This window comes from Agrilus planipennis, unplaced genomic scaffold, assembly GCF_000699045.2.
Source record: "Agrilus planipennis isolate EAB-ADULT unplaced genomic scaffold, Apla_2.0 scaffold241, whole genome shotgun sequence".
Taxonomy (NCBI): Eukaryota; Metazoa; Arthropoda; class Insecta; order Coleoptera; family Buprestidae; genus Agrilus; species Agrilus planipennis.
In genome coordinates this window covers 62,218-87,814 of record NW_020439027.1, presented here as the reverse complement: position 1 = coordinate 87,814, position 25,597 = coordinate 62,218, and the positions used below count along the sequence as shown (strand labels likewise).

Sequence of the window (25,597 nt, the reverse complement as noted above, 5' to 3'; positions counted from 1 at the left end):
AATAAGAGTCGAGAGTATAATGAGCTTTTTTCTCCCTACCTACGATTTTGCCAGCTCGCATCCAAGACATTGGAAGGGGCACCGCCATAGAAAGTACATGAAGTATATTATGTGCTGTTTTTTACGTAGAGAAAGATTAACTGACTAATTAATATTAACACACACTACTCACGTAATATTTCAAACTGATATACTGTGACAGTGAAAATATAGAAAACGCAAAAATCTGTGGACGACACTGCAACTGATGTAACCACCACTTCCAACATATGAAACATCAATATAATTTCGTAATAAGGAGAAGTTTTTGAATCAATAAGAGACCAGGAATTGAATGGAGATGTTCTAAAAATAAACAATATAGACTTCTCAAAATTCTAACATCATATGAGTATTTAGGTAGTGCATATTATTTTAATGCATTTAATGATATATAACATATATCATAAGGGGCAAATCTCTAATTCACTTTGGTGGTTAGCACAGTCCTCAGACTGGTTGGACACGCACCTCCACCCTTTCCATCCTGAGCTAATCTTAATTCGCATTACCCTAATCCAACATCCTTAACTATTTACGAACAGTAAACTAATCTACCTCTACCCCTCCTAACTCATGTTTCTGGCTCTAATGTGTCTCTGACTAGACCTTCATGCCTAAAAAGGTATCCTACCAACCTATCTCACCTATTTCTTATTGACTTCCACAGAGTCCTCTGTTCTCCCATTATTTCTAATACCTCTTCATTTCTAACTTTCTCATTCCACGGTATCTTCATCATTCACCTGCAACACCACATTTCGAACGCTTCTACGTCTAGCGTCTGTACAGTGCCGCATTCCAAACATACACCTTTAACATTCTTTTTCGAATTTCTAAATTAACCTTTTATGAGTATATAAGTGACTTCGTTTTACTGAAGGCAACTCGACCCTGCTCTATCCTCTTCCTTATATCTCTACTACTCCTTTCGTCCTAACTTATCTGACTTACTAGATATCTAAAATCGGCCACCTTTTCTAATTTTTCGTCTCCTATCTTTATATTCGCTCTTTACCTACTTTTTCTTCCCTTGCATACCAATATTTTTGTTTTACTTTTATTTATTTTCATATAATACTGTTTTGTCAATACCGCTACCATTTTATTTAGAGCTATCTCTAACTCCTCCTTGCTGGATGCTAATACTGCTATATCATCTGCAAATCTAAGCATATTAATCTTTTGTCCTTGTATATCTATCCCTACAGTTGTACTGTCTTTAATGATGTTGATCGCGTCTTTGATGTATAGATTAAAAAGTAGTGTGCATCCCTATCTGACTCCCTTCTTGTCTCATTTAGCATTGTCAAATGCCTTTTCTAAATTTAAAATTCTATGTACGCACTCTTTCCTTTTTCTCTATTGTTACCCGTAAAGAATGGCCAGCCGTATTCCTCTATTTCTTCTAAACCCAAATTGATCTTCACCTAATAGTTCTTCCGCCCTTTTTTTCATCCTCCTCTGTACAATTATAGTTAAGATTTTTGACGCATGGGAAATGTCTCGCACCTATCCGCGCCTATCTTTTTAGGTATGGTTACTACCACGTTCCGTTTATAATNTCATTCCTTACTTTTTCTTCCCTTGCATACCAGTATTTTTGTTTTACTTTTATTTATTTTCATTTTATTTAAAGCTATCCCTACCTCCTCTTTGCTAGATACTAATGCTGCTATATCATCTGCAAATCTAAGCATATTAATCTTTTGCCCCTGTATATCTACCCCTACAATTGTACTGTCTTTATTGACGTTGATCACGTCTTCGATGTATAGATTAAGAAGTAGCGATAACTGTGTGCATCGCTATCTGACTCCCTTCTTGTCTCATTTAACATTGTCAAATGACTTTTCTAAATCAAAACTATGTACGCACTCTTTCCTTTTTCTCTATTGTTACCCGTAAAGAATGGCCCACCCGCGTTACTCTATTTCTTCAAATTAATCTTCACCTAATAGTTCTTCCGCCCTTTTTTTCATCCTCCTCTGTACAATTATAGTTAAGATTTTTGACGCATGGGAAATGTCTCGCACCTATCCGCGCCTATCTTTTTAGGTATGGTTACTACCACGTTCCGTTTATAATCCTCTGAAACTTTCCCCGTCTCGTAAATGTGACTAACTAATTAAGTAAATATAAATACATATATAAATTAAATGCTTTGTATATGTTTGCAACTGTACTAGTTTTGGTGATGGTTTTACATCCGAAACAATTGTTAAGTTTCTTTAAATAAACATGTAAACACAGGATATTTAAGCAACTATGAAACTAACCGCTTTTGAAAATCTCCTCTTAAGGCTGGTAGTATAATGTATGAGCCATGATGAAATGTTATTTGGGAAAAGTTGCAAGCTATAGATGCAAGGCAAAATAATTTTATGTGGCAACTGATTCTTTTATCAAGTTCCACTTCTAAATGGGTTTGCCAATCATCTCGTAATTTTTTAACTAATTCTTGAATTTCATTGCCCCGAAATATGAAAAATATCATATTACTCAAAACGTAAAAAGGTAGCACTAGAAAAAATATAAATTAGTAAATATTATTAACAAAAGGCAACAATATGTCCACATTTTCGTTAGTGGTTTTGATAGATAGATACTATTAAAACATAAATCTTCAATGAAAGAGGTTTAGTATTTTGAGCAACATCCCAGAGCCGCCAGATGTTACTTATTTTTTACAATGTGAGTAATAATGTGAATGGGATAGAGTAGTGTTAGTACGGACTTATGAACGTATGCAATACTTGCTAACTTGAACCGTGGCCCAATTTGCAGATACCAGGTGTTAAAAGTACGTAAAAACATTACTCACTTTTTTTAAAGGCTGATTTTTACGTGTTTCACAGAAAAATATTAAAAAATAGTAATCAGCTCAGCCAGACACTTCCAATCGGCAGTAATTTCTGTCAGAAGCTTCAAAATTCGCAAAACAATCGTAATTTTACTTATAGTCTGAGTCTTCATTTTTAAATATGATTCTTAGGAAACTGGTTTAATACTTTCTGTAAGCAGTCAGACCAATTGTAGGTCAAACATCCCATAGTCACAATTAAAAAAACAATGGGTTTCAAAAAATCGCGCAACTGCAATGCTTCAGAAACGCTACAAAAAGTAGTCCGCAAAAATCGCTCTTTATACATATCAACTGGCAACTCTCGCGCTAGACTAGTGCAAAATAAAACTGACCAAGTGCGAGTCCGCACCATTATCTATAAAAACAGCAAAAACATCATGTTTGTTGTATGGGAGCCCCACTTAAATATTCATTTTATTCTGTTTTAGTATTTGTTGCTATAGCGGCAACAGAAATACATCATCTGTAAAAATTTCAACTGTCTAAGTATCACGGTTCACGAGATACAGCCTGGTAACAAATGGACGGACGGACAGTGGAGTCTTAGTAATAGGGTCCCGTTTTACCCTTGGGGTACGGAACCCTAAAAATCTGTGTGAAAAAACTTTCAACTTATGTTCGGGCAAGAACTCGTTATCGTGTGATCGCAGCATTAGATTCTGACTCGTACCTAACTTCACGCATATTAATAATTCGTTCACTTTCTTAACTTGTTGCACAGTAATGGCGAATCAATTCAAAAAAAGTATTCTTTTCGTATCGTCTGTAATATTTAGGTATAAAATATTGTATGTATGTATGTATCATTCAAAAACCTATAATAATTAAAATAAATAAAACAAATACTTAAGAGATTAAGAAAAGTGCAATTACATACTTACGTATAATGAATAGAGACGTTACTACTTTTTCAGTTTCATTACCCTCAAAAACAAACATTGCTGTATTGAAGAAAAAAAGAACTTCAACGGAGAATGCAATAGTTTTGTAGGCAAAATACAATTTTTTGTTTATCGTGTCGTATCTCTCATACTTATAATGAGATCCTACTTTCAAGTATTTTTCCAGTATAGTACACCACAAAGTTACAATTTTTTTACAGTTTGACGTTTTTAGACTGGGCATCTTGCTTTAATGTGTCCGAAAATACGTTTTACAAACCTTTATATCTGTTTCGAAATAGCATTGATCTTAATGTAACTATTACCCACAATTATCAGTAGAATTTCGGTAATCAGTAAAATAAGTACGCTAACTAACTTTTCAGTTACTTTGTATAATTATTTAGGAACCATACTTAATAGCAGTATAATTTGGTTAGATACTTATTGTAATTACTTAATAATAGGTTGGCGTTGTTACAACTTCTATTAATAACAATTAAATGCTACATCCAAATAATATTTTTACTGTTTTTAAAAACACTTATAAAATATTGTATTTTTATATACATACCAGTAGCAATTTAATTGCTTTGAGTCAGTTATTATCGATGGAAAAATGTCTTCCGTTCAAATTTCATTGTAAAATTTTATAACACCTGAAAACGTTAAATCAGTAAATATGAAACATATGCAATTTCGCAACAACTTTGCACGGAGTTTTTAGCGTAAAAACGGCATTTTATATTTTCTTATAATCAGAACAGCACATATTTAAAGTGGTATGAGGGCATTTTTACGTACACTTTTTTTCAGAATTTTAAGGATAAGGACTACGACTAAGTTTAAAGTACATAGGTATTGAAAAATTCATTCAAGTTAATTGTTCTAAATGTCTCGCACCTATCCGCGCCTCTCTTTTTAGGTTTGGTTACTACCACGTTTCGTTTATAATCCTCTGGAACTTTCTCCGTCTCGTAAATGTGACTAACTAGCTTAAGCATACGATGTCTAACCTTTTGTCCTGCATGTTTTAGAATTTCCCCCTGTATCCAATCTACACCTGGCGCCTTAATATTCTTTAAGTTTTTTAATGCCACATCTAACTCTTCTATCATTACGGAATAACTTAGCTCATCTATCTCCACACTATATTCCTTCTCTAATATATATCCTAACTCAGGGCCTGCGTAAATGTTTTATAAATATTCTTTCCACCTATCTGCCTTTTCCTCATTTTCTATCAAAATGATCACTGCCTCATTTCGTATATTATTATTACTGTACCCTGCATCTCTAAAATTCCTTTTAATTATATTATAATCCTCATCGGTTTCGGTTTTACCTACTCCAAACTTTTCTTCTACTTCTTTACACATCCTATCAATCCACTGTTCCTTAGCTGCCCTACACTTCCTAATTATCTCCCACTTTATAGCCTTATATCTTTTTTGCCCTTCTTCGTCTGTCTTGTTTTTGTATTTCCGCCTTTCTTCTATAAATCCTAAAATGTCATTTGTTATCCAGGGTTTCCTACTTTCGTTTTCTTTAAGACCTAGTATATCTGTAGCTGCTGACTTTAGGCACGTTTTAATGCAGTTCCATTCTGTCTCTATCTCCCCGTCATTCGTTTCTCCCGCCGGCTTTAGTATGTCGTCTGTCCTTTTACCTAGCCCATCACGAGTTTCGTTACATTTTAGCTTTTCAAAGTCAAGACGTCTCCTACCTTCCCTCTTTTTCAGAATTACTACCACATTATGATCGCTATCTATATCTGCTCCTGGATAACTCCTACAGCCCTTCACTTGATTTTTAAATCTTTGCCTAACAAGTATGTAATCTAACTGATATCTCCCTAAATTACCTGGCATCTTCCACGTATAGCTCCTCCTGACGTGATGGTTTTCCTGTCCTTTCAATAAACTTAACACGTCTTCTATATCTGTATAAACCGTTTCTACGTCTTCATCAATGTTAGATGATGTAGGCATGTAGACCTGCACTAATACCGTTTTTACCGGCTTCAAGTTTAATTTAACCATAACTAGCCTATCGCTTTTTTGTAAATAACTTTCGACACTCTGCCCTACTTTCCTACGCATTACAATTCCTACCCCCGAATTACCTTCCACCGATCCTGTATGTATTATTCTAAAGTCTCCACTCCAGAAGTCTCCAACTTCGGGCCAACGGACTTCTCTTGTGCCTACTATATCTAGTTCTAAGCTATTCATCTCTACTTTTATATCTTCTAATTTCCCTACTTGTTTCATTGCCCTAACATTCCACAACTCGTGAAATATTGCATCTACCCCTACTGCACTTATTGATGACATGTGCCGAGGTAGTCCCCGCCCGGACATCCAAATGGGGGACTAGTTTACGTCCGGAGTGCTTTACCCCAGAGCACGCCTTCATGTAATTTCAGTAGTTGAACGTTTTACTCGGGATCATAATGTGGTAGTTTCCCGTTGCCTTCCACATCGCAGTATTGTACATCAAATGTCATACCGATCCTCGTGATCTCTGCCATCCTGAGTACTGAAAGACCTGCTGCCCTCTTTCAGGGACTTGTCTTAGTCTGTTTTCTCTTTAAGAACCCCGTACCACTATTATGATTGAATCTATAGTCCGGCATCGTTCGCAAGCCGATCCACCCACTCTTGTACAAGAGTTTCGTCAAGTCCCGTCGGATCGGCGGATTCTATTCTAATTCTAAAAAATTGCGGAGAGGTAGAGGCACAGAGGGTGGAGATATAAAATTAACCGATTTTTATGAAAATAAAATATCGATAAAACCATAGAATGAGGCTCCATCAGACATAAATTACTCCAACAAGTTTGTTACTAATATGTTAAGTTGACCTAGGTTAATTTCTTCAACAATATTGCATTTTCTACTTCTCCATCCTCAGCATCCCCTCCAAGCAACCTAGGATTGTTTTTAAAGTCGCACAGTCAAATTAAATGCTAAATGTATTCACCAACGCGAAATTCTGTAGATAGATAAATAGTTAGATACTCAGATCATTAAATAGTAAATTGAAATGAATATTTACATAAAACAACAAGAAAGATGATTATGCTATCGACGGTTTCAATTTTTACAGAATGTATTTTAGCAATAATGATTTTACGAGAAAAATACCTTTCCATTTGTATAATTGAAAATAATCCTGTGTTAAGTGCCAGTGCGAACGACAAATTTTATTAGTTATTTCGTTCAAAAATCTCATTTAAGAAAAAGATCTACTTTCTCGAGTAAAAACTTGGTTCATTTCGATAAGCTTCGATTTAATCAAAATCCTTTTATATGCTTCCAAATATCTGCTTGAACTAAATCGTACCTACACAAAAAACCTTAATATGGTTAAACCTTTTTAATCGAAACTCACTTTCCGAATGTATTTTGGAAGAGGTAGAAGTATAATTCGATTGATTGCGAAACTCCAAAAGATAATCGCCGTTATCTTAGGGCTTACGTATTCTGAATTAATCATAATTAAGCGAGTCGTATCTCACAATCAGTGAAGCCAGTTCAGCTGCTTGGAATACAGAAATTGTTGATTGAATGTCCGCGCTTATTCTAACAACGAAGCGAGTGTTGTCGTTGTCATGTTCCTTATTTTTCTCCGCGTTCGTGTGGCTCATATTATGTTATAAACCTTTTTAATTGAAAAATATAGTGTACTATTCCGCCACACTTGCGCAATTATTCAAATTTAGGCAGAATTTATCTTGTTAAAGAAGTAATCTGCCAAGTGTGTGAAGTGATGAAAACATCGTAGTGACACTTAGTCACATCAATAACTAAAATCTTTAAAAAATTTTTTTAATTTTTCTTTTTCTGTACTTATAGGTAAAGTAAACTATTCACCGCACATAGAAATTATTTATTTCTTCATCAGCGTTGTTTCCATTTTTATTTATGTTTCACGAGTGAAAATGCATAATTTGTTGAACATATGAAAAATGTTTTTTCAACCACGACTATATAAAAGTTCACCTGTTTCTCTGAAAACTATTCGAATTTTCAACTTTCTTTTTTGTGTAGCGTAGCACCCCTTTTCGAAATGAACTGCTACTATATATACTTTCTTGAAAAATGAACTCGTATAACCTAATATGGTATTCTTCTTGCAATGTGCAAATTTATAAAATACAACATTAATATCAAAAGAATATTATCGCCTATTCCACTTATCTATATCCGAAACATCCCAATTATAGTCTACAAAAATGTGAACTGATCGAATACAGTGGCGATTTTTCCTCATAAGATATTTCTTGCTAAAGTAATTTAACAAAAATGTTCCCAGAAATGTAGGTGGTAAACAACTAACTTCTTCCAGAACTGATAAAGCGTTATCGAAAGAGTCGAAAACGGCAAACCTAAAAATAATTCTGCAACTTTGTGTATATCAAGATAACGATACAAAAAACGTATGTATCAATTTGCAGAAACCAAAAATGATGATAAGTGACTAAAAAGATTATTTAAAACCGTGCGCACAAGTTTTCTTACCCTGTTGATCCTTAATAATGCGATTCTTTTTTAACTAATAAATGATTAAACAATACAGTTCTGTAAATCGTTTTCTCTGTATGTTAAAGTTATAGTTAAAATGTAATTTAATTTGCAGAAATCAAAACTCAAGAATTTCTCAATTTAAGATCAACGTGTATGTAATGCTTTTGCCTATAAAGGATGATAGGTGCTATTAATAACACATGCTTTAATAGTACGGTATATTTGAACAACTTAAGCTATGCATTATGACGTCACTACATTTCAAGGGGCTGTATATGACACGTGCTAAATTTACAAAAACTTTATTCCGTACTTATTCCACATACCTCCGTTAAGAAAATCATTTCAATGTAAAATTTAAAATAACATGAGTTCGTATTTCTTTTCGTCACTCATCATCATCATCATAGGGTCGTCAGTACTAAGACTGGTTGCACATGCACCTCCACTCTTTCCTATCTTGAGCTAAACTTCGAATTTCCCTAAAACTAGAACAGCCCACATCCTTAACTATTTGCGAACAGTAATCTAATCTAGGTCTACCTCTACCCCTCCTAACTCCTGTGCTATATGTATCTATAGATTTCATGGCTTATACTTTATATACAATATACATACACAACTTGTTTTCTCTGTGCTTTCTTTACATACAGTAAAAAAGTACACTCTGATCTCTTAATAAGATAACGAGCTATTAGCGCCCCGAAGATGTATATGTATAGAAATATCAAATAGGTAGGTACTGACGTGATCTACTTAATTGCTATTAGTTGGCAGAAAATAATTAAGTTCATGTATATGCTTCTAAACGTAAAATTATAACATAGGATAAGAGCATCTATTATTATTCTGCAGAAGAAAACGAATATTCAGAAACCACTGAAAATGTACGCGGTCTGTTCAAAAAGTATCGCAAATTTTGTGTTTTTTCAGAAATGATTTATGTAGGTATTCATGAATATCTATTTTGCTCCCTTCAAAGTAATCTAATCTACACTTGTGTCAACGTTTTTTCCAATCCTCGAAGCACTTCAAAAAATCATTTTTTGTGATCTAGTTCAGCTCCTCGTTCGATGCCGTCTTTATCTCCTCAATCGTAACGTAGCATTATCCTTTCATGGGCCTCTACAGTTTCGGTAACAAGAAAAAGTCACAGGGGACCAGATCTGGGAAATACAGTAGCTGCGGCATTATGAGTGTGTTGTTTTGACAAAAAATTCGCGCACAAGCAACGATGTGTATGCAAAGGCACATGGTGTAAAAGCTAATTTTTGTTCATCCACACGGGCATTTCTGGAGGATTGCTTCGCGTCAATTGCGCATAACTTGCAGGTAATATGTATTATTGCCCGTCTTACCCTGTGGCAAGAACTCTTCATGCACCACTCCCCTGCAATCGAAGAAAACTATGAGCAAAACCTTCACATTCGACCTAACTTGGGGCGCTTTTTTCGGTCTTGACTCGTGCGGCAGCTTCCATTGAGATGATTGAGCTTTGGTTTTCACGTCATAACCATAAACTGACGATTCTTCACCAGTTATGACCGTCTGAAGCAAATTTGGACCGTCGCGGACAAAGTCCAACAACTTCTTAGCTGTTTATGGTCGAAATTGAGCAATTTTGGTTCGAATTTTGCGACAACCCGTCTCATGCTCAAATCATTGGTAAAAATTGAATGGCAGGCCAATTGATATGTGTAGGTCTTTAGCAACTTCTCTTCATCAATATTGTCGTCTGTTGTTGACGTAGTCGAGCGTCCGGCCCGCTCTTCGTCATTCACATCTTCTCGGACCTCTGAGGACCTTTTGCACCGCTAATAAACGTTGCTTCGGCCCAAGGTAGCTTCACCATATCTCACAATCAACGTTAGGAATGCGTCCGCGCATTTAATTTTGTTTTTCACACAAAATTTGATACAAAACGCGTGCATGCGAAGCAGCTGTCAAAAATTAACTGAACATTCAACATGACCAGAATTGTCTGTATAAATGAGAGACATCAGTACCAACATAACGTCACAAAAAAACCGAAAATCGAATATACCTACGTAACCCGAGGAAATTCAAAATTCGCGATACTTTTTGAGAAGACCTCGTATTCACAAGAATTGATAGCGAAGTTTAATATAGTAGAATACTTGGATAAAACTCACATATATCTTTCTGCAAAATTTAAAAGAATAGAAACTTGAACATATAAATTCTACTCCACTTTTCTTGTTTCAGAATCTGCTTAGTTCTACTCCTGCTCCTTTACCAGAGTACAAAACTTCTGCGGTAAAAAAGAGCAAATTTATAATAGCACATTATGGAATGTTCAAAAGTTGTTGGGATTGGCTAATACTAATCGCAACTTTCTACGTTGCCGTGGTAGTTCCATACAATGCAAGTTTCATCAATGATGAAAGACCATCTGTTATAATGGACGTGGTGGTAGAAGCACTTTTCTTTATAGGCAAGTACGGCACGGACTATTTTTCAATAATAAAAACATGATACCATGTCACCATCTAAATTACCTTTCAATGTTTAAAATAAATTTTCAACATATATTAGATACTTTAGGAACGAATTACGGCAAACTTCACCCGCTTTTATGAGTTAAAAAAATTATTAATTATGATTTTCAAGAGTAACTCAACTAAGCGTTTGAATTTCTACAATAAAACTTACAAAAGTAGATCTAAATAAACTTTCATACATTTCACGTGTAAAATTATACTAGATGTGGTGTATACTGATTGAATTCCCAGACAACGATGAGAATCCTTGTCATCCAACATTTAACATAGCGTAGGTTCCAATAAGAACTTAAAAACGTTTATACTACGAAATAAACGCAAATCCCTTAACATTTGTAACGAGTAGCTAATGGAAATATTTTTCATTAACCATTACTTTTGTAATGAGTATCTAAGTAACGGAAAATGTTTACGCTAACAGTCTGTAACGAAAATATTTCAAATTCATCGTCAGTTAGAAGAAAGTAATAGTTATTTGCAATTATTTCTACATGTTACTAATTATAAAAATAAGGTTCAATATAAAATTTTTATATTACCCATTATAAATGAAACAGATAATTTAAATAATTTACATTATCCGTTACTTTAGTAAACAGTACCGTAAATTATTTAAATTACCTATTATAATTCGTTTAGTTTCTGTAGCGATGTGACCTTCAGTTTGACCGGCGCAAAGTAGAAAAGAACAGCACTAGGCCAGAAAAGGAAGGAGACAACTCTCGGCCAAACTCTTAACCGGTGAGGAGCGTATAATCCGTACAGTACTGCACGGAAAAATTGACCATTTTATCCACTACAATTGCATTGCTCAAATGTGCTGTTATTGGTACCATTTACTACTGAAAATATCAACGAGATGTTTATTTATATTTAAAGATATATTAAAGGCTTAAACGCTTGTTTTTGACTCGCACTACTATTCATGATTGAACAAAACTTTTGGCAAGTACTGTATGAAAAAGTATGTTTAATGAATAAGAGTCGAGAGTATAATGAGCTTTTTTCTCCCGACCTACGATTTTGCCAGCGCGCATCCAAGACTTTGGAAGGGGCACATCGCTAGAGAAAGTAAATGAAGTATACTTTCGTAATAAGCTACGCTAATATTTTCGCACTCCTGATTTACAGGTGTGTTTTTGTGTTAAATAAATTACTTACGAGATCTGATCAAAAAAAATAAAAAAATAAACAGATCAAATTGGAAATTATTTACTTCGAAGCATTCCCTTTGGGTAGCGATAAACTTACCCCAACGTTGAAAGTATTTTTCAAAGGATTCCTTCGAGAGGTCCTTTATGTGTCAAAACTTGTTTCTTCTAGCACGGTTTTTATTTTTAGAAATAGTTAGAAGTCGCCTGGTACTAAATCCGGAATGTAAAGCGCATGTGAACACACAAGAGCCTTTTTTCGGCAAAAGAACTCGCGCATCAGAAGCGGAATGTGACGTATCGCGATGTCTCACTTTTCTGGTAACTTTTTCCGTGTAACATTTCGCATGCGTTTCCGTAAGTTCTGTAATATTCGAAGTTTAAAATTGTTAGTCTTGAAAGAACCGTATTTACTTTTTTTGCCCGTTTTCGTATGTTTACGAAATCGTCCCGACCATTGCTCATCTTCAACCGACTCATATTCGATTTTAAATCGCTCATAACACTTGCGAACAGATTCTGGAGACATCAATTATTGTCATGCGCCGACTTTAGCACTTCATGCGCATGTTTGTTGCACGTTGTTCGAAATCCATGATGCGTGGTAAACAAAACCTCACTCTTGCGTCTTGCAACTGTGGAAGTCGACTGAAAACTGACAAGTCACAATTTGTTCTGACACTGACTCTCTTCATTTTAACAATTATATTATTGAGCGTATTACTTTAAATGGATTGTATAAAAATTCATTAACCGTATTTTTTTTGTCACACCTCGTATACATGGTTTTTCACGTAGCCCGATCGTAAAAAATTTTAAATATAAAATACGACTAGGAAGTCATTTCGAAAGGCAGTTACCCTCAATCCAATGATCTTCAAACATGCTAGTTAGTTCAACCGTTTACGTCATTAGTATTGTATGCCCTGCCTCGTCCATTATATGACAGCCACCTTTTAACAATGCTAATAGCAAATTGTCCAAAAATGTAGACACAACTCGTCCTAGTATTCCTACATACCTCTCCGAATTTAAAATCCCATCATAATTTCATTATTATGTTTTAGGACAAACACATTAAAAATAAATCTATCCTGGAATTTTGACTCCTTAACAATATGAGGATTAAATGAGTCCTAAATGTGTAAATTTCTCCGATCTACAATACCCTCTCTCGTAAATTTAGACTAGTCAGTCCATATAGTTTTGGACAACAAAGTTGGATCATCTTGCAACCGTATTAACATAAATTCACAAAATTCAATCCTTCTCTAAATATTTGTAAAGTAACACAGGAATATAGATGGATTTACGATTGTGCATTATTCTGTGAACCGATGCGACAGATATTCCCAAGTCATTTGAGGCTGCAGGAATGGAACTTTTAGGGTTGGCGTTAAAGTAAGCTAATACACTGATTTTCGTCTTCAGTTACGGGTTTTTGGTACAATTTCTTTGCCCCAATTTCAAAACATGGAAATTGTGCTTCTATTCGCCTGAATTTTGTTTTGGTCAGATGAATAGGTAGATAGATAGATTCGGATACCTTTGGTTAAAAAGACGAAAAATCCTCTCTACAACTTTGTGGGTTCTCCAAGAATGTAAAGTAATTTGAAAATATCGTTATTGGTATAATTGTTCTGTTCGTTTTCCATTTTGAATTCTCAACGCTGTCGAAACTAATATAAAACAAGAACAATGTTTGTCTACCATGATCAGGCATTTAAAAATGTAATAATGTAGGCTTTTGTCAAAAATTTCTTATAACTGAAAAAGTATTACAGATAAGTATAGGGAATCCTTATATCAATCGACGCAGAATTCAATTTATGTTTACTGATGGGATGATTTACAGGGTGTTCCATTTAAAAGAACTACAGCGTGTTCCAAGTCTTATAAGTTGGACGCTACATTTTCAACACCCTGTATAAATTTACGATACTAAGAGCATAATTCCAGATAGAGATAAGTACGAGGTAGCTGACCACTCAATATGGCTACGGCAGTTTCAGAATTAGCTGAATAATCCGCTATTTAGCATGGGAATGCATTTTTCAAAGTTTTCAGAAAAATCAAAATATCTCGAAAACTACTAATTATTCAAATAGAGTTATATAATCAACGTTGTTCTAAAAAGGTTCAGTGAATCTAAAATGTCATAAAAAAAATCGGTTGTCTGTAAAGTCGGTTTACTGACGATAGTTGAACGTGACAACGTCATAAGAAAATACTGATGGAATGGTTTCATTTTTCAAAAGAGAATTTTAATTTTATTTGTTTGATAGATATTTTGTATGGATATAGAGAAGGAGGTAAATGGAAATGTATTATTGTATAGCAGCTGTCCACGCGGACGCATCGCTCACTCAAGTAGGAGAGAGACAGATGTCGAACGCTGCCGAACGCGGAGGCCGATTGTGCCTCTTTGTCGCTCGTTCCGCGCTCTCGCTTGCACTTCAAGCCTTAAATGGAACGCCTCAGAGCGAGGTAACGCCGCATGAGTCATGTTTTTTCGTGCCTCCATCGATTATAAGACGTTGTCACGTCAAAAAGCATTCCGCTTAAAATAAGTTATAAAGCATAACCAGAAGTGACTGACGATTGCAAAAATTTTAATTAGAAAGAGTGTCAGCCTTTAGGCTTTTTTTCGCAGTTACAAATTTCTAGTGGTACTTTGCAGTTTGAAAACTTTTAATGAAAAAGTTATGTGAAAAACCCCGTATATAAGACACTTGTTCAAACAAATAGACATACTGGAAATATTATTTCATAGTTTTTGTTTTACGTATATTTTATGGTCTTCTCCCCCTGCTCCTTATAGCAGAAAAACTTGAACCACTTTAATTCCTTCCTACGTGTAGGTATTTACGAATACTTGAACCAAATGGAATCAAAGGCATGTATTTGCGTCCGTTACAAATTAATGATTGCCACTGATTTAGTTCGAAGAACCCTAAATGCCACGTAGCCAATGCGATGTTCAAATAAGTTCGCATATGTATTTTCCCGAGATGAAAAACGACAACGATTTTCAACGCGGACAGTATACGGATTAGGGCGTCAGGTGTCCTTTTTAAGAATCCCTTAAGCACTTATTCCCTCTCTACCACCTCCTTTTTTCAGAAAGGTACCTTTTAAAACAAACCCACGGGGAATGTTTTAAAATGGAACGCATTTACCCTTTTAACGCGTGCTTAATTATAAAAGCAACAGAAAAAAACGTCAAACACAAACCACTAGCTAGTGATATTCCTTTTACCTTGAAAGAACAATACGTTGGAATGTGTTCGTGATGGAAATTTTACACCTCATAAAAATTGAAAGACCAACTTCACCAGTAAGAGCAAACCATAGCAAGTATAAAGTATGAATAATTTGATAAACGTATAGCAGAATGGATACATAAAATAAGATGTAAAGGAATACACAACTTATTCTCACCTACGTAACTGTACCATTAAATGTGTTTACAATGATATTTTGCTTAACGGTTCTCCTTCAAGGGCATAGCCATGGGTACGCAAGGGCAACGTAGAAAATTTTGGGTCTGCTTCAACCGTTATAGCTTACGGTTTCTACCGTAATTTGCTAGCTGTACAGCAATAAAGAATATTTAAACAAGTGTGAAATTGACCTCCAATTTTTGAATAACATAATCACAGGTGACGAGTCATGGATCTTTGAGTATGATCCCGAGACAAAGAGGCAATCTTTGGAGTGGCACACGCCGGCGTCTCCTCGCCCAAAAAAGGGAAGAATGAGCAAATCCAAAGTGAAAACGATCCTCATTGTCTTTTTTGACATGAAAGGCATCGTCCACCATGAATTTGTTCCTCCTGGACAAACCGTCAACGCCAAGTTTTACGTGGAAGTGCTCAAGAGGCTCAAACGAAGGTTCAATCGGGTCCGACAAGACATCGCAGCTGACTGGAAGTTGCACCACGACAACGCTCCGGCTCACACCGCCTTTCTTGTGGACAGCTACCTGACCAAGGTCGGCATCCCAACGCTTCCGCAGCCGCCCTGCAGCCCAGATGTGGCCCCCTTGCACTTTTTTTTGTTTGCTCGCCTGAAAAGGCCAATGAAAGGCAAACATTTTGAGACGACAGAGGGGATCCAAGCAGCATGCACCGCGGGTCTTAGCCAGATTTCACACCGTAGTAGCAAATGCATGTAACGTAGCACGTGGCGTGGCAAATAGCAGCGAAAATATTTAAAACGCACCTATGCGAATGGTGATGTACACACTGACGTGAAGTAACAGTGCCGTGGCACGTAGCATACCTACTGCCACTTGCAAAGATAGGTTTGGCGATACATTTGCCACCTGTAATTTCCGTGCAGCCTGGCCCTGCTGGTTCGAAGTAGTTTGGAGGTAATGCATCTGAGTTGTAGTACATATTTCCAAAAACATCAGGGTAATAAAATGAATGATTTTAATGTACACTTTGTACAAGAAATAGAAAAGCAGAATTGCTTGTATGACAATACAACTGCTGAATATAGTAACCGGGATATGCAAAGAAGTAGCTTGGAATGAAGTCGCAAAAATAATGAAAGGAACTCGTAAGTTTAGTCTTTTCTTCGTTATATCGTTCTTCGACACTCACTGCCCTCCTGTAGTTGGTGTCTTTAAACGTCAAATTATTTTTCATTACCTTTACTAGTTTTGTAAAAGTTTTTCTTTCCATCCGATAAAAATTTTGAAATTTTCGTGGATGTAAATTCAATTGCTTTGAAATAATAAACACGCTGTGTTCATTTACATTTTCTAATAAATACGGATGTATCCACATCCTCTTCCGCTTTTTTCTTCTATTTATTGCGGCGCAAAGTAGAACCGTAGCANACGTGGCGTGGCAAATAGCAGCGAAAATATTTAAAACGCACCTATGCGAATGGTGATGTACACACTGACGTGAAGTAACAGTGCCGTGGCACGTAGCATACCTACTGCCACTTGCAAAGATAGGTTTGGTGATACATTTGCCACCTGTAATTTCCGTGCAGCCTGGCCCTGCTGGTTCGAAGTAATATAGTTTGGAGGTAATGCATCTGAGTTGTAGTACATATTTCCAAAAACATCAGGGTAATAAAATGAATGATTTTAATGTACACTTTGTACAAGAAATAGAAAAGCAGAATTGCTTGTATGACAATACAACTGCTGAATATAGTAACCGAGATATGCAAAGAAGTAGCTTGGAATGAAGTCGCAAAAATAATGAAAGGAACTCGTAAGTTTAGTCTTTTCTTCGTTATATCGTTCTTCGACACTCACTGCCCTCCTGTAGTTGGTGTCTTTAAACGTCAAATTATTTTTCATTACCTTTACTAGTTTTGTAAAAGTTTTTTTTCTTTCCATCCGATAAAAATTTTGAAATTTTCGTGGATGTAAATTCAATTGCTTTGAAATAATAAACACGCTGTGTTCATTTACATTTTCTAATAAATACGGATGTATCCACATCCTCTTCCGCTTTTTTCTTCTATTTATTGCGGCGCAAAGTAGAACCGTAGCAATTTCTTCGTCCGACAATGACGACATCTTCTATGCATCTATGCGATTGCTACCTTGATGTGAACATGTCTGCATCTTTTTTGTCACGTTACATGCTGCTAGCTACGTATCGTGCCACGCTACGCAGTATGTTACTTCGGTGTGAAATCTGGCTTAAGGCTATCCCGGAGAATGCCTTCCGTGACGCCTTCAATGCTTGGAAATCGCGCTGGCAGCGCTGCATCGACGCAGAAGAAGCCTACTTTGAAATTTTTTAAAGAATCGTAACGATTGGCTCAATAATATTTTTTTAAATCGACTCAGTGCTATTACTTTCCGGACAAACCCTGTACAATAACGACAAATATGGAAATTACTGATGCTGATTATCCCAGTTGCTTTACTAAAAAGTTTTAGTGAGACATTCATTTCATCATCATAAGGTCGAGTCAGTCCTAAGACTGGTTGGACACGCACCTCCACTCTTTCCTATCCTGAGCTAATTTTCGCATTTACCTAAAACTAGAACATCCAATATCCTTAACTATTTGCGAACAGTAAACTAATCTACCTCTACTCCTCTTAACTCCTGTTTCTGTGTCTAATATGTCTCTGACTAGACCTGATAATGTGTCCTAGCAACCTATCTCGCATATTTCTTATTGACTTCCATAGAGTCCTCTTTTCTCCAATTGTTTCTAATACCTGTTCATTTTTAACCTTCTCTATCCACGGTATCTTCATCATTCTCTTGTAATTCTAACCTTCGTCTGCCACGCTCCAAACATACACCTTTAACAATCTTTTTCAAATTTCTAAATTAACCGTTTGCGAGCAGAAAAGTGCTTTTTTTATTGAAGACTCGACTCGCTATCCTCTGCTTTATATCCCTACTAATCTTTCGTCTTGACTTACCTGACTTCCTAGACCCAAAAATCAGGCACTTCCACTTTTGCGTCTCCTATCTTTATATTCGCTGTTTCCCTACTTTTTCTTCCCTGGAATACCAATATATTTGTTTTCTTTTTATTTATTTTCATACAATATTGTTTTATCAATACAACTTTCATTTTATTTAAAGCTATCCATAACTTCTCCCTAGTCGATCCTAATACTGCTGTAACATTAATTTGTAATAACTAATAAAAACCTAAAAATCCAATGCGGATTTTAGATTTTGTTCGTACAATGAGGACCACGAATTAACACTAATTACAATTTGAGTATATGGTCTTTACTTTTTGGGAGTATATAAAAAGTTACTGTTTCGGTATGCTCACATTTGTAATACCTACTACAAACAAAATTAACGAAAACATTGCGATAGGTATATGTAGGTATGTATCTTTGCGGAAAAATTCGTTTTACTGTCTCCCCTGAAGTCTATCCTAATTACACAACCTGACTACGGTCCTGTTCTGTTTTCGGCATTCGCATAAAAATATTTTCAAATAATACGCGCAATTGTATGTCACCGTTAGAGGACTACATTAACTTTTTATTGTTTGACCGCATGTAATTTTTTGTGATATAAAACTTCCTTCTGAATTTGAACGATAGAAATTTCGCAGTATTTTAGTCGGAAATAACCATATTTGATGCAGTTAGGGTTGCCACCTTTTCAGGCTTTACATAGAGTATTTCTCGACTAAAAGGTTAAGAAAAAAAGTACTCGGCATAAAAATAAAGTATTTTATTTTTTGTTTTTAAAAACATTTTTTTTGTTACACCTAGCAGCCAGTAACAAATTGCTGTCGCTCTTAAATACATTAATAGCCTCTAAACATGGCAAACAAAGATTTAAGTAAACTAAAAGTTCATTTTTAATTAGTTTTAATGAAGCTTTATTCCTGTCGTCCCGCCACTTTGCGTTCATAACAGAGAATACTCTTTCTGTAAATGCTGAAGTGGCCGGAACGGACAGCAAAAGTGACACTACTTTGAACAGATTTGGGAAATCAGGTTGTTCCGTAAATATGGCTTGCCATTTTTCTGTGCAATATTATTGATGTAAAAATACTCTGAATTTCGAATAATCGCTTACAAAATTACGATGTTTACTTAAGGCCTTAAATAAAGTATTTTTGCGTACTTAATGTGTCTTGTAAAGTATAACGTACGCACAGTCGAAATAGAGTACAATACTTTATAATAAAGTACCGGTGGCAACCCTAGATGCAGTATACCTTAACAATCAGGTAAACGTTCGGCAAATAATTTCGTATCGAAATGATTTTATTTTTATGTTTGGGATGTTCCATTTGTCTTAGATACATAAAAGCTTTATGTACATAACCCTAACATCACTCCTTGTCTTTTAACCCTTTATATATATATACCCAGAAATTTTAAAGAAAGAACGATAAAAGCGTAACTAATAAATTCTGACTGCCGCTTTTTCTTATTTTGCAGACATAATTTTGAACTTTCGTACTTCCTACGTGAATAAAAAAGGCGAAGTGGTATCTGATTGGAAATCCATTTCCATCAATTACCTACGCACATGGTTCTTAGTGGACCTGCTTGCAGCCCTACCCTTCGATCTTTTATACGCTCTCTACGGCGGAGAGGTAAGAAAATACAATTCCTTTTTACTTGTTAGACAGCTTTGTTGTGTAGAACTTTCCCATTATATTTAATGGCAAGGGTGTTGGTAACTACAATTATAATCTTATCTATACATCAACAGAATTTATTGAATGGTTTCGACCTTTGCCGGAAGAAAACCTACAACATTAATGGAAAAATGCAATTTTGATATTTTCAAAGTTTTTTGTTTACTTGCATCATATACGTTTCGCCAAGTATTGACTTCTTCAGGCGAGAGTATTTATTAGGTACTTTTCCGCCGTTTGCTGATATATTGCGTTAACAATACATTGTGTGTGTATTTTATAATAATAATGCATCTACATTTCTACATAGAAAGTATCTCCTGTAAGCAAAGTTTAAGATTTAGTATATTTCATTTTATTGCAGTGTTAATAACCGATTTTTTATTAGATTGAACACACAAAGCAGGAGAGATAAGCGGGAAGTCTTATTGCTTCATTAGTTTTTTTTTTAAAGAAAAGTGTAGATGAAACTCATGGTTTACTCGTGGAAATTTATGATGCTCTATCTGAAAGACTGTGATGCAATCAGTAAATGCTGTAAAATAATTGATGAGTGGTGTATCTGCTTTCAGCTTCATTTCCAGAAATTGATGTTTTCTAATTGCAAGTTGAGAAGGAAGACTTTCCTCGTAGATTTTATTTAGCTTTTTGTATGTTTCTGCATCTTTTTCTTGTTAAAATGTTAAAAAGGAGTCATTTATTCCATTTCTTGTCTTTTGAAAAGATGCATCTTAGTCACATCAAGTTCATTGTTCATCTAATAAGGCACTAACACGTAACTTCCATGTACTGTAACACTGTCCATTAAATTTTTCTTTTATTTTAAACTTACCATCGTCATTCTCGCTTTTAATAGCGCGCAACAATGATACGCACACCAGTATCAATTAATTATCCTTTTTATATCGATCAAGTTACATAAATCCGAGCCCATTTGGGGTAGAAAATTAATTTAGCTCTGAGATGAAGAAGAGAATGATAAGATGTGAGAACATTTACATCATCTAACATTAAAAGCACCCTGTAGGTATGTGTCCGTAAATGTAACTCTTAGAATTAGAGTAACTAAGAGAAGGTTTGGACGGAAATTGATTCAATTCCTAATATTAATGCGAAAATTCTTTCTTTAATTTTTATCCACTATAAATTATCTCAAATTAATGCGGAAAAATTGTTGCTGCTGTCACACTCTCGCTGGGAATCGAACCCGGGACCTTTGGCTTTACTCACCTACGCTCTGACCACTAAGCTACGAGAGGTGACAACAGAAGGAGCGTGTAATAGCAGCAACAATTTTTCCTCGTTAATTTGAGGTTATTTACAGTGGATAAAAATTAAATGTCAATTCCTTGTTTTATTTTTACCTAAGTCATTAGCAGCTTTTATAACGTTATTCAAAATGATTTCGGACATACGAAATTACAATTCGATAACCTAGTAACCCTGAAATTTGATTCGTCTACTATTGTTTCGAGAATTATAAACCACTATTGTAATTCTAATACTCCACACTTTATAACCATCTCCACATACTAGAAAAGTCGACATCATCTGCATTGCACTAAAACATATAGATAATCCAAAATAAGATTTATTTGCGATATCGACTCAATTCGAAGTTCAATTTCACGTAATGTTCCTTTTAAAACTTCCAAGTCGAGTGCCATTAAAATGAAATTTCTCGGTCAGTTAGTCGTATAACTGCTCCGGATATAGATCGAAATGAATCGTGCAGTTACCTATAAGCCGCCGTGCTTCTCGGAGAGATGTAATCTATCTCAAACAGTGGAAAAGCGTACGTGTACGACAAGAAATGAACGTCAGAAACATCGTCGAATAAATAAATAATGAATTGCAGGATTTGCTTTTTACAAAGTTGAAACAAATAAACTAAATTCAGAAACAGTTTTGTCGCATGTTTCGAAACAACATGTTAAAGTTTGCAAAATCAGTAACAAAACCTTCTGTTGTAAATTGTCAAGTACCTCGCTTTCTATTTCATCGTCTCTCTCTAGATCGTATCTATCTGTCCTTGTTTTCTCCTTTATTTATGACTTTTCTGTACTTTCGACCACTATTCGCCTATCCTTCTCTTGCCGGTTGCTAATGCTTCTGTGCTGTCTTTCTCTATCTCACCACCTTTTCACCAAGTTTGCTGCCAAGTCGCACGTTTCGTTTCATTCACCGTTCATTCACCGTTTTATTCACCGTTTTATTCACCGTTCTTGTTTCACCGAGTGTACGCCGATTGAAGGCATTGTATATATTGTAAATAGATTCAATAGATTCTACTATATTTACAGTGTTTTTTCAATCCCCAACAAAAACCTGCAACCCTTTAATTAGGATTGCTAGGACGTTTCATGCGATAATATAGCCGCCGATTCTGAGTCACCGAATCGTATGAAACACATTTTTTGGTCCTTCGAGCCGGATTGTGAACATTTAGTTACTAATACAGTGTGTATGAGCCGCACCTTAATAAATTAGTGACATATAATAGTGTAAACAGTTCAGTTAATTAGTGCACGTGAAAGTGCTCCTAACATTAGTACTGGATTATCATTACATCGTTTCACTACAACCCTTGAGAAAATCATCGCTGAAAGAGTCGTCACCGAGAGGTCATCACCGTGAGAGTCACCGCTGCGAAATTCACCGTCGGAACCGTCATCAACCAGTCAAGGTAGGTTCGTTAATTTGTTACAAATCGCCATTCCTTTTGTTATCCTTTCTACTTAACCTAATCGCCACTCAAAATGACCGACGAATTACAAAGATTACACCGCAGACGAGGCTATGTACTAAGTACTATCACTATTTTATCAAAAACACTCGACGAATGGGATTCGAACCCCAACCAACGCGATGCTGATTATTTGCAAGCCACCTTAGAATCCATGGAAAAGGCCTACAAGAAGTTTGAAGATATTCAAGAGCAGTTAGAAGATATCGATGAAACAGAAATTGACCACCGGGAACCGATTATAATAAAATACAACACCGCTCTTGGAAGAGCCCGAAAATATCTTCGTGAATCACGCTCTCCGACACAGTCAACATCAAGTTCAAGTGAAATTCAAATTGTACCATCGTCAAANTATAAATAAAAATTATTGCCAAATATCTTTTATCAATATGAATCAATATTGGATAAACATTGTATTATAATATAGGAAAAAAGTACATTTCCTATATATTACCAATATTGACTAAATATTGCCAATATTGGGCCTATTTATAATATTGTACCAATAAAGAATCAATATTGGGTCAATTTCGTGTGCTACTGGGGTAAATACTGACAAATTATTTCATTCTGCGATGTAAATGAATTACTTATACATTTAATCTGGAAGTCATAGTAAAATCAGCAACTAAATAAAAATTAAAAAAAAAGTTAATTTTTCAAATTATCGGAAAATGGCGTTAAAACTGTGATAATTTGTTGAATTTGAATGGTGAAAGGTAAATCTGTATAAGGTTATGTGATAAATTTTCCTCTTAAAGAACAAGATTTTAAAGCTTGATTTTAACGATTAATTAATTAACTAATGTACAATTTATTATAATTTCCGTGTGACCAATCGTTCCGCGTCCTTGTTTAATAAATGCAGAATGACAAAAGAAGTTCAATCCAATATAATTTAGGTATTATCAGCGGCCTACGGGAACATGACTTCCGAATTGACAGAACATATATATACATATCTTACAACCACAGTAATTAATCTGGGTATTATTTATACTGTCTAACTATTACGATCTACCTAATGCCAGCACTAATACAGTATGCAATTTGCACATAATTTATAACTATCGTTGCTATTTCGTAAACTCATTGTTTGACATACCTTACTAAACTTGCAAATTTCGCCACTACAATACATGCTAAATGTTATTGTCTTCGTACATATGTAAACGCTTTCTGATGGTACAGTAAAGTCAGCTTAATTTCACCGATCCAATGCAAACACTTTCAAACTAATGAATAAAGTTTGTAATTAATTATATGAGTATTATGTACTGCATATGGTACCTACTTAAATAGAAGGAAAATGACTACGCTAAAACGAGTAGTTAATACAGGAAAACTGCATTTATAAAGTTCACAGCTCATTTAGATACTAATAGACTGATAAATGATGTACATTGTACCTGTTGTGTATTAAGAATTTTTTATTTAAGGCCCTAAATTGAATTCAAATAGAAATTAGTCGTACAAACCAGTAGAGTTCGTTTAAAATACTGTTTTTGAATAATATACAGTGTGTCTACTTATATAGCAAACTTTTTTATTTTTAATCTTACGAAAAAAAGTTACTCTTTATAAAAAGTCCTGCATGGTGTAAAATACATAATAACATCACCAGACTTAATAATTTGTCAGTCATTATACAAGTTTTGACATAAAACATGAAATTTGTGTAACAGTTACTTTTGAAAATAGCAGAAAACATTATAAAGAAAAATTGTTGAGAATTAAAAAGTAGTTACAATATTTCTTCATACTTTTGCTCCATATGAGAAAATACTTATGCCTGCACATTAACAATAAAATTGGAAAATTGCCGGGCTGATCAAAGTGCCCGTGAAAATTACATTGTCAGTTTTTCACATGTCAAATATTAGCTTTAAAACCAAAAAAAGCAACAATGGCAGCGACTTTGAGTTCAGAAGAAAAAACTGAAATAATTTTAAATATGAAAGATAATGCACATTTAAAATTTCTTAACTACAATCGCCGGCATTATTGCATTTTTTTTAAAGCTGTCTCTAACTTGTATTGTCATGTATTTATTGCTATTTTATTTGCTGGCAATTGCCAGAATACTAATCATCAATATCCATGCGCTGTTACTGCAAAACATCTCATACAATCGTCGACTATTCTTTTGTATTTTAACTAAGGGCGAACACGAAGAGTTTAAAACAAACTTTTAATCATAGAAGTTCTTTTGTAAACTTTTAATTAATAAAGTTGTTTACAATTAAGAGATGGACATGTTTTAAACAAGAATATAAACCCAATTACAAGCCGCAACCAATTAATTTTAACAAGCTCGGCTAAAATAACGAAAAAAGTACCCTTTAATTAAAAATTATCACTTCGTTCCAAGGTTCATGCTGTACAAACAATGTTGGTACTCGATTTGTAGTTGATTAGTTTGTTTTTTGTTTAATTTCACTCTTAAAAAGTCCTCTCGAAAGTAAGACAAATATAAACAGAATAATTTACATATTTAATAAATTAATACATAATGATGCAGGCCGTTCTTACCCTTCTTAACTTAATTCTCTTTTTCTTTTTGTTTTAGGGCAAAATTTTTTGTACCGACAGCAAACTGGTTTGGGTCCAACCTACCAACAACCTCTCTATTTCAACCAACCTCAATTTGGAAAGCCATTATTTGATTTGCAACGACAATTTTTTCCCCAAACCGATCTACGACCTTCAGACGTTCCTCGAAATCTTCGTCAAAACATACCTC

The 25,597-nt window shown here is 34.9% G+C and overlaps 1 protein-coding gene across 1 annotated transcript in view; it reads left to right on the top strand.

Annotated features, from left to right (window-relative positions):
• Positions 1-25,597, top strand: part of LOC108738725 (potassium voltage-gated channel subfamily H member 8-like) — a 100,744-nt gene that overhangs the window by 32,476 nt on the left and 42,671 nt on the right. The window contains exons 5-6 of the mRNA XM_025976429.1: positions 10,544-10,772; positions 19,903-20,060. Of these exons, the coding sequence (XP_025832214.1) occupies positions 10,544-10,772; positions 19,903-20,060 (387 nt within the window). The remainder of the gene's footprint in view (positions 1-10,543; positions 10,773-19,902; positions 20,061-25,597) is intronic.